Source organism: Bidens hawaiensis, unplaced genomic scaffold (genome assembly GCF_021521415.1).
Source record: "Bidens hawaiensis isolate Kalapana, Puna unplaced genomic scaffold, B.hawaiensis_p1.1 tig00012136_1, whole genome shotgun sequence".
Taxonomy (NCBI): Eukaryota; Viridiplantae; Streptophyta; class Magnoliopsida; order Asterales; family Asteraceae; genus Bidens; species Bidens hawaiensis.
The window spans coordinates 728,639-740,880 of record NW_027491976.1 but is presented as its reverse complement, the minus strand read 5'-3'; the positions used below and the strand labels follow the sequence as shown (position 1 = coordinate 740,880).

Sequence of the window (12,242 nt, the reverse complement as noted above, 5' to 3'; positions counted from 1 at the left end):
GTTGGCTAGCTTTAAATGGAATCCATGGGTTCCAATAAAGACTATTTTTTTCGCGTGGTGCGCTTTTCTTGACCGATTTCCAACTACGAAGGCTTTATCCATGAGAGGAATTGAGATTTCCGATCATAATTGCTTGTGTTAATCTTAATTGATGAATTGATAGTTGTTAATGGCAAAGGGGATTGAAGTCATATTCAAGATCGGTGTCGTTTAAGCATTGTTCCTTTAGATTACGTAGACCCGGTTCTCAAGTTTCCTTTCTTGGTGTCTATAGTTAACATGAATCAATTGACTATTCATGCTATTTTCTCCTGCTCTGTTTTTGAGTTTTTTTAAAGAAAAGAAAAGAAAGAAAAACTAAGGATACTTAAAAAATAGGTGTTCTTGAGTGTTTTTTAAGATGGAAAGGAAGAAGTATGAGGAGTTAAGAGGGATTAAATTGGTATTTTTTTCCAATAAGTTATCCTTTCTTTTCCTCCTGTTTCCTTTCAACTCAAGAACACGCCTAATTAAAAAAAATTTCCTTCCCTTCCCTTTTTTGTCATTTCCTCTCATTTTTTTTTCTTTCCTTGGTTAATAAACTCAAGAATTGGTGACTTTTTGGTGCAACTGAAAGGCGATGAATGATATAATTTTCCGAAATAAAACCACAAATGTGGAGAAGATTTTTGAAGATGTAAAGGGGATATCATATTTTTGTGAGAGGATTGTTCGTTTTTTTGTGTTAATTTGATCTCCACATGTAATTTATATTGATGTTTTCTTTGGGTTTTAGCTTCATGCCGATCTTTTATTTTATTTTACATATTTTTGTTAACATTAAAAAATGCATATAAAAAGAAGTAATATATTATCATTTTTTATTTTATTCTATACTAAGCAATTTAACTAATGAACCATTAAAATTAGGTCCTGTGGCTGTGAACAAAAGATTAAAAGTAGAAAAGAAGAAATAAAAACTTATATTTGACTTCCTTTAGGCCTGCACGTAGGTCTCTTGGCTGTATGAAGAAAATTGTACGTACGTACAATACAAGCAGACAAAAGTTACAGGGGACAACTTCGGGAGGGACCAATACATCCGGTCAACGTTGTTTGACCATTAACTTTCTAGTTCTAGTTGGTTAACTCATTAAATGAAGTAGCAAAATTAATTTAATTTATTATTTTTAGAATAGTTAATTATTTACTTAACCCGTTTACACCGGATTTGAATCTTCAACATCTAAAGTAAGAAATCATCTACTATACAAGAGAAGTCCCAAAAAAATCATTAACGACATTTTTTCTATTACGACAAAAGTCATTTTGAGTTACCCCGTCCTCTTTTTCTGGAGAGCATGCCATGTGCGATTCCCCACACATGCGCCAGACCAACGTTGTAATACATCACCACATACTATTAACCAAATAACATTTGATATTATTTTATTTTTTATATAAACTTTTTATCATGGAAAAACGTGTAATTTATAAAAGAATTTCATCATGATCAAAGTTTATTAACCGGCCTTCTTATATTAAAACGATTGATGTAGTTTTAACATTCTCTTTTAACTTTTTAACTCTCATTTTGCAACTCTAGCTTCTTGTTTTTCGTTTATCTTGTCATCCAAATTTTTTCTAAAATAGTTAAGCTTTTCAAATTTCAAAACAAGAAAATAAATTAATAACGACTTTACAGTCAAGTCATAAGTCATAACCATTAAAAAAAAAAAGAAACCAATAATAACGGACACAATTGAAAACTAAACGTATACCAATATGGCAATATTAAAGTCAAGGGTAATTTCGTAATTTCTCAACCACCCTTTATATAAACCCATGAAGTCCACTCGTCAATGCTCATAAGTCATCACTGTCACCTTTATTATTTGAATTATTTCCCATTTTTCACTTATGAAAACACGCCGTGGTAATTTATATCCGGTGACCGGAGCTCCGGCGACAACCAGCCGGAAAAGATCCAAAACATCACCCACCCGCTTCAACTTCTTCAATGTACTCCCGGACGACATCGTTTTACTAATCCTTGCAAAATTATCCTCCACAGCCGATTCTCCGGCGGATTTCATCTCATCTTTAATAACGTAAGTAACCGGAATATAACCGGAAGCGGTAACTGAACATAAACAGATTCTGATATTTGTAATTGGTTATGTGAAACAGATGCAAGAGATTTAATGGGTTAGGACTTAACCCGCTTGTGCTGTCGAAAGCTTCACCGGAAACGTTCGCCGTGAAAGCTGAGAAGTGGTCGGAATGTGCTCACCGGTTTCTTCAGCGGTGTTCTGATGCCGGAAACGTTGAGGCTTCTTACATACTAGGCATGGTAAGTAAATAAGTATTAATATTAATTACTGTCAAGGGTGAATCTTGTATTGTGGCCCCATGTTTGTTTTTTCTAACGTTTTCCTCCAAAATTTTTTATAAACAGTGTAAATTTGTCCGAAACTTTTGAGACCAGCCATCTCAGTTTATGAAAATTTTAATATATAAAGTTTTTATCCTAAGCTTCGTCACTTATTATTATTATTATTATTATTTGAACAACTAGTTTTTATATTCAACTTTTCTCTTTACCGTTAGACCTGAACCCTAGTCTTTGCTATTCAGTCGGCTGATAGAATAAGTTAATCGGTCTGCATAATAGATTAGTAGGATGGCGGATATTATTATTATTATTATTATTATTATTGAACAACTAGTTTTTATATTCAACTTTTTTTTTTTTACCATGAGGCCTTAACTTAGTCTTTGCTATTGGTCGGCTAACAGAATAAATTAGTCGGTTCGCATAATAGCATAGTAGATCTTATTGTTTCAAGGACCTGTGTCAAGATCTTGTTAGTTCCATCAATCATCGGTGACACAACTAAATGGTCGGTCCAACAGTTATTAGAAGGATTATTTTAGGTATTTGTATAATTAAAGGGTTAGTTAAGGAATGTGACCGGTCAAATAAACTATTTATTTTGATTATTTTTTCCTTTTTTACCCCACATTTTGTTGTAATTTTTAACTTTTTTTTTATATTAATATATTATGTATATCTTTTAATTACAGATTCAATTTTACTGTTTCCAAAACCGGAGACACGGAGCTGCCTTAATGGCAAAAGCCGCAATTAGATCTCACGCGCCGGCACTATACTCTTTATCCGTTATCCAGTTCAACGGCAGCGGCTGGTCCAAAAACGTAAAAGACCTAATCGGCGGCGTCACGCTCTGCGCACGCGCGGCGTATCTCGGCCACATAGACGCACTCCGTGAGCTAGGCCACTGTCTAAAAGACGGCTACGGCATCGGTAAAAACATACCCGAAGGCCAACGGTTTTTAATAGAAGCCAATGCGCGCGAGTTAGCATCCATTTGTTCTAACCGAACGAATACGAATACAAATACAATTACGAATAAAAATATTAATATTAATCCAATGGTCACGTGCTCTCAGTTAATAAGTGACTTCGGGTTCAGTATACCGCAACCGAGGTATCATCCGTCTAACCGGTTTCTCATCGGGTGGTTTGGGACCCGGGTATTGGACCCGGCGTTACGGGTTTGTTGTTACGTAGGCTGTGGTCGGCCCGAGACGAGGGTGCATGAGTTCCGGCGGTGTTCCGTGTGTGGTGTGATGAATTACTGCTCGCGTGGGTGTCAGGCGCGTGACTGGACGATGGGACATAGTAAGATGTGTAGGCCGGCGGTGAGGTTTGCGGATATTGACGCCGGTGAGAGGTGACGTGGCATGGGAATATTAGTACGTTGAAAAGTCAACGCTTTAGGTTTTAATTTCCGGTGAGCGGAATCTTGTTTAGGAAGAATATTTTTTGTCTTTTGGTTAAAGGGTAGCAATTTTGTATTCGATATATAGCTTCCTTTTTATTTGTCACTTTTATTTAAATTTAAAATATTTTATCACCAAAAACAAACAGTAAGAATTACCAAGTTTATTTACATAATGGTGTATTTGATAATTTTTATTACTATCTCGTTATTTTATATAGCCATGTGCATAATGTTATATCTATTTAACAAATAAAAAAGGATCTAAAATGTTTATTTAAAACAATTGAAATATGTTTTATTTTGTTATGTTTATAACATGATAATTTTAAGAGAATAAAAAGGATCTGAAATATTTATTTAAAATACTTAAAATTTCATATTTATATGTTTTATTTTGTTGAGTTTATTACATGATAATTCTAAATAGACTCAAATATTCGAATGCATGTTATATGAGTATATTCAAATGTCAAAATTCAAAGATTAGTGCATTAATATTAAAGAAATTACACTAATACGAATGCTATATAAGTACCGTGATGTTATATTGAACGTATAGTTATATATGTTGTATGATATATAAAAATAGCTATACATAGCCATATAGCATGTTAGATTGGTGAGTCATACGTGCCATCATGTTTCATACATGACACGTAAGTTCGTGTCATCAAATTATACATATGAGAACTCATATGATGTAGAGCACTGGCACAAAAAGAGATCGCCATGATCACCGACAGCCTTATAATGCGGATAATGTCACCTGATGTATGGATAGCATCACTGATGCATCTGTGGCAACACTCAAATTGAATTATCCATTTCCCCGTAGTATCATTTCGTGACTTTCATAATCAAGTTGAAATATTGTGATATAAACATACAGTGACAATAATAATGTAATTTTAAATTATTAAAAAAAAGTAACAAACTTATTTATAGACTTTATTGCTTATTAATACAAGATATTTTCTTTACAACGGATAACTCACAAACTCTCTAATTTTACTTCATACATCTACCCATATCTACATTAGTACTTGAACTTTGAATCACTTGAAAGGAACATGATTATATACACAACATAACTAACAATGCCAATATCTTGGCTTCCTCCTATTATTTTCAAGAAAGGTAAAGAGAAAGAGTTGCTTATCATTTGATGATATTTAATCCTTGTGTTTAAAGTTTTGATAAACTCAAACCAACTAATTTCACATTCATTCATTTGTAAATCACATTAAGATATAGGTGACTTAAGTCAGTAAAATAAAAATAAAAAGTTTATAAAAAACCGTAGTAATTGCACTATGTTTTTAAATTCACAATCTTTCTCTTTTCTTTTTCGGTAGTTGGTTCTAGTGAAAAAGGGCAAAAGCATTAAACTTAGCACACATCAAAAGGCATCCTATGCCATTTATTTATCATTTTCCCCATCTCAATTCTACCTTTTTAAAAAAGTAATTCATAATGCTCTTTTATAAAGAAGGTAAGTAGGTAACTATAAACAATGCCAAAATCTGTAAATACATTTGAAGTGAATGTAAATTGACACAACTTATGTATCAACAATAACCTACCAAAACCGTATAGTTGACCGATATCTTTTGTATCAATTGTATTTCTATTACATACTAAACACGAAAAAGCTTAATACTTTTTCCTCTAAATCCCGACTCGGCAACTCCCGTATTCTCTTCTCTTGCTTTTTTTACAGCACTATCCTGATTTCCGATACCTCACTCTCAGTCTATCTCTCTAAAAGTTTCCGGTTACGCTGATCTACACACTACAATCTAACTTACACAAGACACTTCAAACGCTCTCTTATGTTATGTCTATAAGAAAGTACATTCTAAAACATATAATAAGTTACTTTACAAAAGATTTGACAATTTTTTTGTGTTCTTTTGAGTTTAATTAATTTCAAAACAATAATTATGAACATGATATAAGAAAAGTAAGGCCATGGTCCAACAACTCCACTCCATTTAAAAGGTGTACATATTCTATGTTCATTCAGTATGGGGTTCAGAATGTAATGGCACCACCAAGCATAGTGCTTTGGGTATGGGATTCACTAATATATATGATCACACACACCCAAGTAGTTTGAATGCATCTTTGAATAAATCCTAAACTATTTCACTTTCACATGTACAGCCTTTTTTTTTCCTCTAGTTTGAATGGGTTTAATAGATATTCTAAACTGAACTTCTAACTAAGATTTCGAACAACATTAGAAACCAAACCAGTGAGGTTGGTTAGATCGGTCAGCCAAAGGCCCAAAACGGTTATGCTTTGGATCATTTGAACCCAATTTTATTTTGAAATGGTCTGAATTGCCCTCTATAATAGTCTAGCGTTAAGCATGAATTAACTAAACTCAATTGTGTTGATGAAGAAACACTAAGTGACCCCGGTAGATTAAGGATAATCTTAGGGTTAAGTAGATGTTTCCCACGAGGGTTAGGTACGGCAAAGATGGTTGTTCTTCTCGACCTGCAAAACAGACACCGTGAGCTCGTCACTGAGAAGGGGGGGGGGGTTCCTCCTTGTGACCACCCTCCGGCGTGAGAATCAGACTAGATTGCTCTGAATATAAGTGTATATTGAGAGAAATAGCTAGAGAGAAGATAAGATGATATAAGATAATGATACCGTTCCAAGGTGTTGGAGTATTTATAGCCGAAGGTAGGTTTCCAAGCAGGTACGGCCAGCTGTATAATATTCCTTTTCCACCAACTACGGGCTATGTTCGTGCCACGATGGGAGTTGGTGGGTAGGCAGCGGCTGATAGTGACATTTTGTACTGGAGCGTGCTCCTCCTGGTACTATTGTCTGTGAGCTGTCACCCTGTGATTGGTTCATGGGTCGCTTTAGTCAGATCTTGTCTGTTTGTCCATATCCTGGTAGGTATAATACAAAAGATCTTCTGGAAGCGTACGGACTGGCTCTTTTGGGCTGGAATATTCCCGCCTTGCTCATTCCTTCTTCAGGTGACATTACTGAAGTATAAGAGTTAGTGCCTTATGCGTGTAGCTTTACTGTTAGTGCGGGTAGCCTTCCCTCATGGCTTGTATCCGCAGCTGCGGGAACAGGCGGGGTACTGTACCACTGGGAGGCTTTCCTGCGGGAACAGCTGGCTTACTGCGTGTAAGGTCTTCATCTCTCTGAGCATGGTGGGTCCTGCGGAACCAGTTGATCTTTGCGCAGACGTACCTCTAAGGTGTGTCTTGCGGGTCCAACTGGGCTTTGCGGAGACCTACCTCTTCAAGTCCCCCCAGTCCATTGTTCTTCTCATGAATTGTTAATAAGTGAGGTGAACTTTTGGACTTTAAGCAAGGGGTTTTTGTTTTTTAAGGTTTTCCGTGGGGATTCTTCCCGCAGTTTTCCTAATGTCACTTGCAGAAATTCCCGACTTTTCTGCCTGATCTTTGGTTATGATACGGGTAGGTGTTTAACCTCTTCGCAAGTCGGGAGCGTTGAGTTTCACTTGTATAGATTCTTCACGAGGTTTTGGTAGTTTTGGACATAGTGATCAGTTATGTTAAACCACCAATTCCACCTTGAAGCTTCAAACAATCTAGTTCTCAACGTTCCCGCCATGCGGAGGTGTTATTTCTCTTTCCGCAAGCATGGCCCATAAGATCCTTCTTGGGTTCAATTCCCTGCAAGTGCTGAGTATGTGAAGGGTTTCACCTTGACACTGTACCCGCACTTGTCTTATGGTTTCTTGTTTTCCAAGGTAAGGGGGTATATTCCCTTTTATTTTTGAATCTTTTTGAATCTTTCTGAAATTCGAAAAGTTGGTGAAAGGGTAAGGACAGTCCAAACGGCTGAAGGGACGTTGGCGTCTTCTGACGGTTTCAGGACGTGCAGGAAGTTATGCCGACGTGACAGCATGTGGTCAATCAGGACGCTTTTTCAGGCGCGTGGGCGCGAGTTTCATGTCACGCGCCATCCTGACACCTGTTGCCAGCTTGCTTTATCCGCATGTGTCGCCGTTTCATTGCACCTGCGCTCTCTCTCTCCTCCGCATTAAATTCATCGCATTCATTGCGATGAGTATATAAGGGGGAGAGGGTGTATCTCATTCCATACTTTCACTTCACTCTTCTTCTTCTAAGCGATTTCCGGCGAATACTTTAACTTTTCCATCGACCATTCTCCTGAAATCGCTCTAACATCTAAAAAATGTCTTCTTCTACACATGATCCCGAGGTTAACGTCGAGGAGTCCGATGTATACCTCGAGAACCCGACGTCCACGTCTGATAAGGACGATAAGAGTACTGCTGGCGAGTGCCAGTGTACTCTTTCTGTCGATTTATACCACTATATTGTCAAGAAGTTCATGCTCGATCCTTACGAGCCTGAGTTTCCGGAGCCCCACCAGACAGTGTATGATGCCCCTAAGGGCAAGATAGGGGTTTATGCCTCATTCTTCATATATGGGAATCTCAGATCAAGGGGTTGAAGATCTGCTCTACCGAGCACAGTCTTCGGTCTTGGAAGCGGGAGTTTTTCTACATCTCCGCTTGCGTCGTCCCCATCGCGATGACGTTCAAGAACGGGAGGGCGCTCCCTAACCTTCACGCCTCCAATTACTAGGAGGCGGAATGGTTCGCCAAGATCTCCCAGATCCAGACTCCGGTTTATCGCTTCGCGGAGTCTGGGATGGTGATGCTCGGGATGAGCCGCGTTTGGAAGGATGCCGGGTCTGGGACGCCGCAAATGCCCATCGTCCTTGAATACGGTTTGAGCTCTACTCCTTACGGTATGCTCCATTTTTTGTGTTGGTTTAGGGTTTTTCTACTAACACTGTTATCTTTTCTTATTTCAGAAGGGAACGACTTACAATCGCTCCTGCATCCGCGGGAGACTGGTGGTCCCGCACGGTTGGGTACTCGTGATCTTGACGAGAACGAGTTGCCCATCTTGGAGCAAACTGCGGATAGGTTCGTAGAAGTCTATCCGGCAGGTCATGAGATCCTAAGCGCCACTCGGCCAGGTAATAAGTTCTTCAATCCTCGTCCTCTTCATGCTCAAACTTCTGCTGGAATTCCTCCGATTTTGTCATCTTCTGATGAGGAATCCGCAGATGGGCCCTTCTTTGTGAGGAAGAAGAAGGCTGCTGGCGAAAAGGGCAAGGCGAAGGTCGCTTCCGTCGTCGACCTGGGGAATCAGTCGGATTCCGAGACTGAGAGTGAGGAGGCGGCGGGGGACCTTGGTGGTGGCGAGACCATTGTCTCGGAGGTTGAGACGGCTGTCACCTCCGAGCAACCAAGCGTTGCGACGGTGACTGGCGTGAAGAGGCCAGTTCCATCGGGTTCGTCTCCGCCAGTCAGGTCTTTCATGATTAAGAAAACCCGTAAGTATAATTTTTTACCTTTCCCGCGTTTCTTTTCGCCATTGTTTTTAATATTTTGTTCTTTATGCAGGAGTGGACGTATCTGTTTTTCAGAGCGGTGCGGGAGGAAGCAGTTCCGGATCCACGACGATAGGTTTGGTCAACCTATCCGAGGCGACGACCCAGGCGCCTGCGCCTGTTTTCGGTGCTGGTTCAGTTGCTCATACTGTTGAGTCAACTGTTCCGGTTATGACTTCATCTCCGCCGGCCGTCAGTGCTATCTTTACCACATCCTTCACTGGGCCGGCGGTGACTTTTTCTGCAAGCTCATCCGCAGCGCCGATCATGGCTGTGAGTTCATCTCCAATGAGTTCACCTCCGATGGTCTCTACCACGATGGCTTCTACCATGCCCCCTCCGGCGTCAGCGACTACCTCGTCTATGGCCGGTTCTTCAGGTATGTTCGGGGTTGGGACCTCTAGCCAATCTTTGCCTCCTTCCCATCTCCTTGACCTCTTGGATGGATATCCCTTAGGTTCGGGTGACGGGTTCGGCGGCTACCGGCCTGTTATCGACCCTACAGGTGCGTGGGGTTATTTGGGCCTATTACCCATTTTTGTCATTTTTTTCCTAACTGTTTTTTATTTTTGTAGTTTCGGATTCCAATGAGGTGTTCGCTCCACGGTGGAATATCCGCCGGGGAACGACCCTCCGAACGGCTGCGGACTACGTCGACTGGGCGCGCCATGCCGCTCCAAGAGGTGCGTTGGGGGAGGCAATGGCTAGCTACCAGGCGGGTAGGCTGTCCAATGAGCTACGAATCCTTCTTGCCCGGATGCAGCCGCGCGTCGAGTTGCTTTGTCGTGAAAACGAAAAGTTAAAGACGGCGCGTAGCCTGGAGGTGGCTCAGGCGCGTTCGCTGCGGGAGGAAAACAAGAGGCTCGCCGCCATTGCTGCGGAGAATGAGAAGGCCTTCAAGGACCTTGAGGTCGAGATTCAAGCCAGGCATGAGGCCCGTTCCAAGGCTACCCAAGCTGTTAACGAACAGCTTAGGTTGGCCAAGGAAACTGCGTGTAATGCGACCGAGAGGGCCACCAAAGCTGAAGCCGTTGCTGAGCCTCTGCGCACTGAGAACGAAGAGCTCAAAGACAAACTAGAGAAGCTTCAGCAGGCTCATGATGCTTTGGCTTTAGAAGATGCCAAGAAGCTCCAAGAGCTCCTGGATCAGAAGGGTATGCTTGATCGCACTGAGCGCAAGCTCAAGGGCGTTGAAGAGGCTGCTGCTAAGGATGTGTTGCTTGCCAACCTCAACAAAAATGAAGCCGAACGCGCCCGCGATCAAGCTCAAGCTACCCTCCAAGAAGCTCTGATCACTAAGGAATGGCTTCTACGAGAAGCGTTGCCGCAGGTACGCGTAGCTCCATAATTTCTTTACGCTTTTCTTTATACTTAGAAAAGTTCCTTTATATATACTTTTTTTTGTAGGTTGTGCATCGGATTTTCGCGAACACATCTTATGACGATGCCATGAGTGCAGCCTTCAACGCTTCTCATGAGGATGGGGAGAAAGCTGGTTTCCTGCTTGGTCTAGGATTTGCAGAGAAGGGCATCCCGCCTTCCAACTTTCCTTTACACGATGTAGACACTGAAGCTGCCTACGACCAAGCTGTGAACCAGTATGCTGCCTTCCCACATCCGGTTGTGGAGAAGGTGAACGAAATTGCGGCTGCTGATGACGGGCTAGCTGTTCTCAAAGCTTTCCTTGAACCGCCACAGCCAACTGATGGTGCGGGTTCAATTGGGTTTGGAGGGAGTGGTCCCGAAGCTTGAACCTTGAGATCCCTTCCAACCGTTAGGATAGATTTGTATTTTTGTAGGCGGGTAGATACCTAGCCATTCTTGTAATGTTTGAATTTTTATTGTGAATATAAATATTTTGTTAATGCCTTGCAATATTTTGTTAACGCCTTGCCTTGTAAACATTATATGATTTGCGCATGCATATTTTAGTTTAACTTGCAATTGCCTTGCTTTATAAACATTATATGATTTGCGCATGCATATTTTAGTTTAACTTAGCAATTTTCTAAGTGTTTCGAATAAGTTAACTTTTCGATGCGCAATTGATAGTAGGTTAATGTTCAGTTTCCTCTATCATGATTGTGCGGGTAGGACCGTCACTTTCACTTAGTAGGATGACCAAATTTCACCTATATCTGACCTGCGTGAAGGTTTTCCTCATATTTTCTTTAGAAATTTTCTAAGTGTTCTGAATAAGTTAACCTTTCGACGCGTGATTGATAATAGGTTAATGTTCAATTTCCTCTATCATGATTGTGCGGGTAGGACCGTCACTTTCACTTAGTAGGATGACCAAACTTCACCTATATCTGACCTGCGTGAAAGTTTTCCTCATCTTTTTAGAAATTTTCTACCGTTTATGTTTATGCGGGTTTTGCCGCTTTCCACACGCAACGACTTACTTCCTGACTTATTTATGCGGTGAATACCGGCATATCAGTGTGGTCAGTTCATAAGTATAAAGGTAAGGTAATCAACATCAATGTGATAAGGAGAATCATTTCCATTAGAAGTGGCTCTAGGCTTTTTCTTTACAACTTTGGAATTGATCTACATGTGGCATCTGCGTAATTGAGCTCTATTCCAAGTTCTTAGGATGGCGGTGCCATCGAGCCTTTCGGGCCGGTATGCGCCTGGTTCGGAACCTCGTTGTTACGCAGTATGTAGTCTCCGACATTGAAGTTGCAGTTTCACCCATGTTTTCCCCAACTGGGGTTCTACACGCGTTAGCCTGCTCAGCATCCATTACGCCACGAGGTGTGTGAGTTTCCCATCTCTGACGAATGCTTCGACGACGTCCTTCAAGGATATGCATTCCTCCGTGGTGTGGCCTTTTGTCCCGTGGAAGTCACAGGATTTGCTTTGATCAGCGTTTAGACGCTCTCGGATTATTGGAGCCTCTGGCCATGGGAGCCTCTCGGTGGCAAATATCTCGGTGACGCTTTTGGTGAGTGGCGTCCATCTGAGATTCCGGTTCGACTGCATGTTGTCCTTTCCACCTAACCGAGGGTGAGAGCC

The 12,242-nt window shown here is 40.9% G+C and overlaps 1 protein-coding gene across 1 annotated transcript; it reads left to right on the top strand.

The window, feature by feature from the left end:
• Positions 1-1,814: 1,814 nt before the first annotated feature.
• On the top strand, positions 1,815-3,880 carry LOC143540063 (F-box protein At1g67340-like). Its single transcript, XM_077033220.1, has 3 exons — positions 1,815-2,090; positions 2,170-2,332; positions 3,067-3,880. Exons 1-3 carry the CDS (start codon positions 1,900-1,902, stop codon positions 3,739-3,741), a joined length of 1,029 nt encoding a protein of 342 aa, XP_076889335.1. The 5' UTR covers positions 1,815-1,899; the 3' UTR covers positions 3,742-3,880.
• The last annotated feature ends 8,362 nt before the right edge of the window (positions 3,881-12,242 follow it).

Excerpts from the sequence above, each read along its gene's own strand:
- LOC143540063 (XM_077033220.1), top strand. The coding sequence starts at position 1,900 with ATGAAAACACGCCGTGGTAATTTATATCCGGTGACCGGAGCTCCGGCG. Across the intron at positions 2,091-2,169 it reads TTCATCTCATCTTTAATAAC|ATGCAAGAGATTTAATGGGT; the intron begins GTAAGTAACCGG and ends TATGTGAAACAG. Across the intron at positions 2,333-3,066 it reads CTTCTTACATACTAGGCATG|ATTCAATTTTACTGTTTCCA; the intron begins GTAAGTAAATAA and ends TTTTAATTACAG.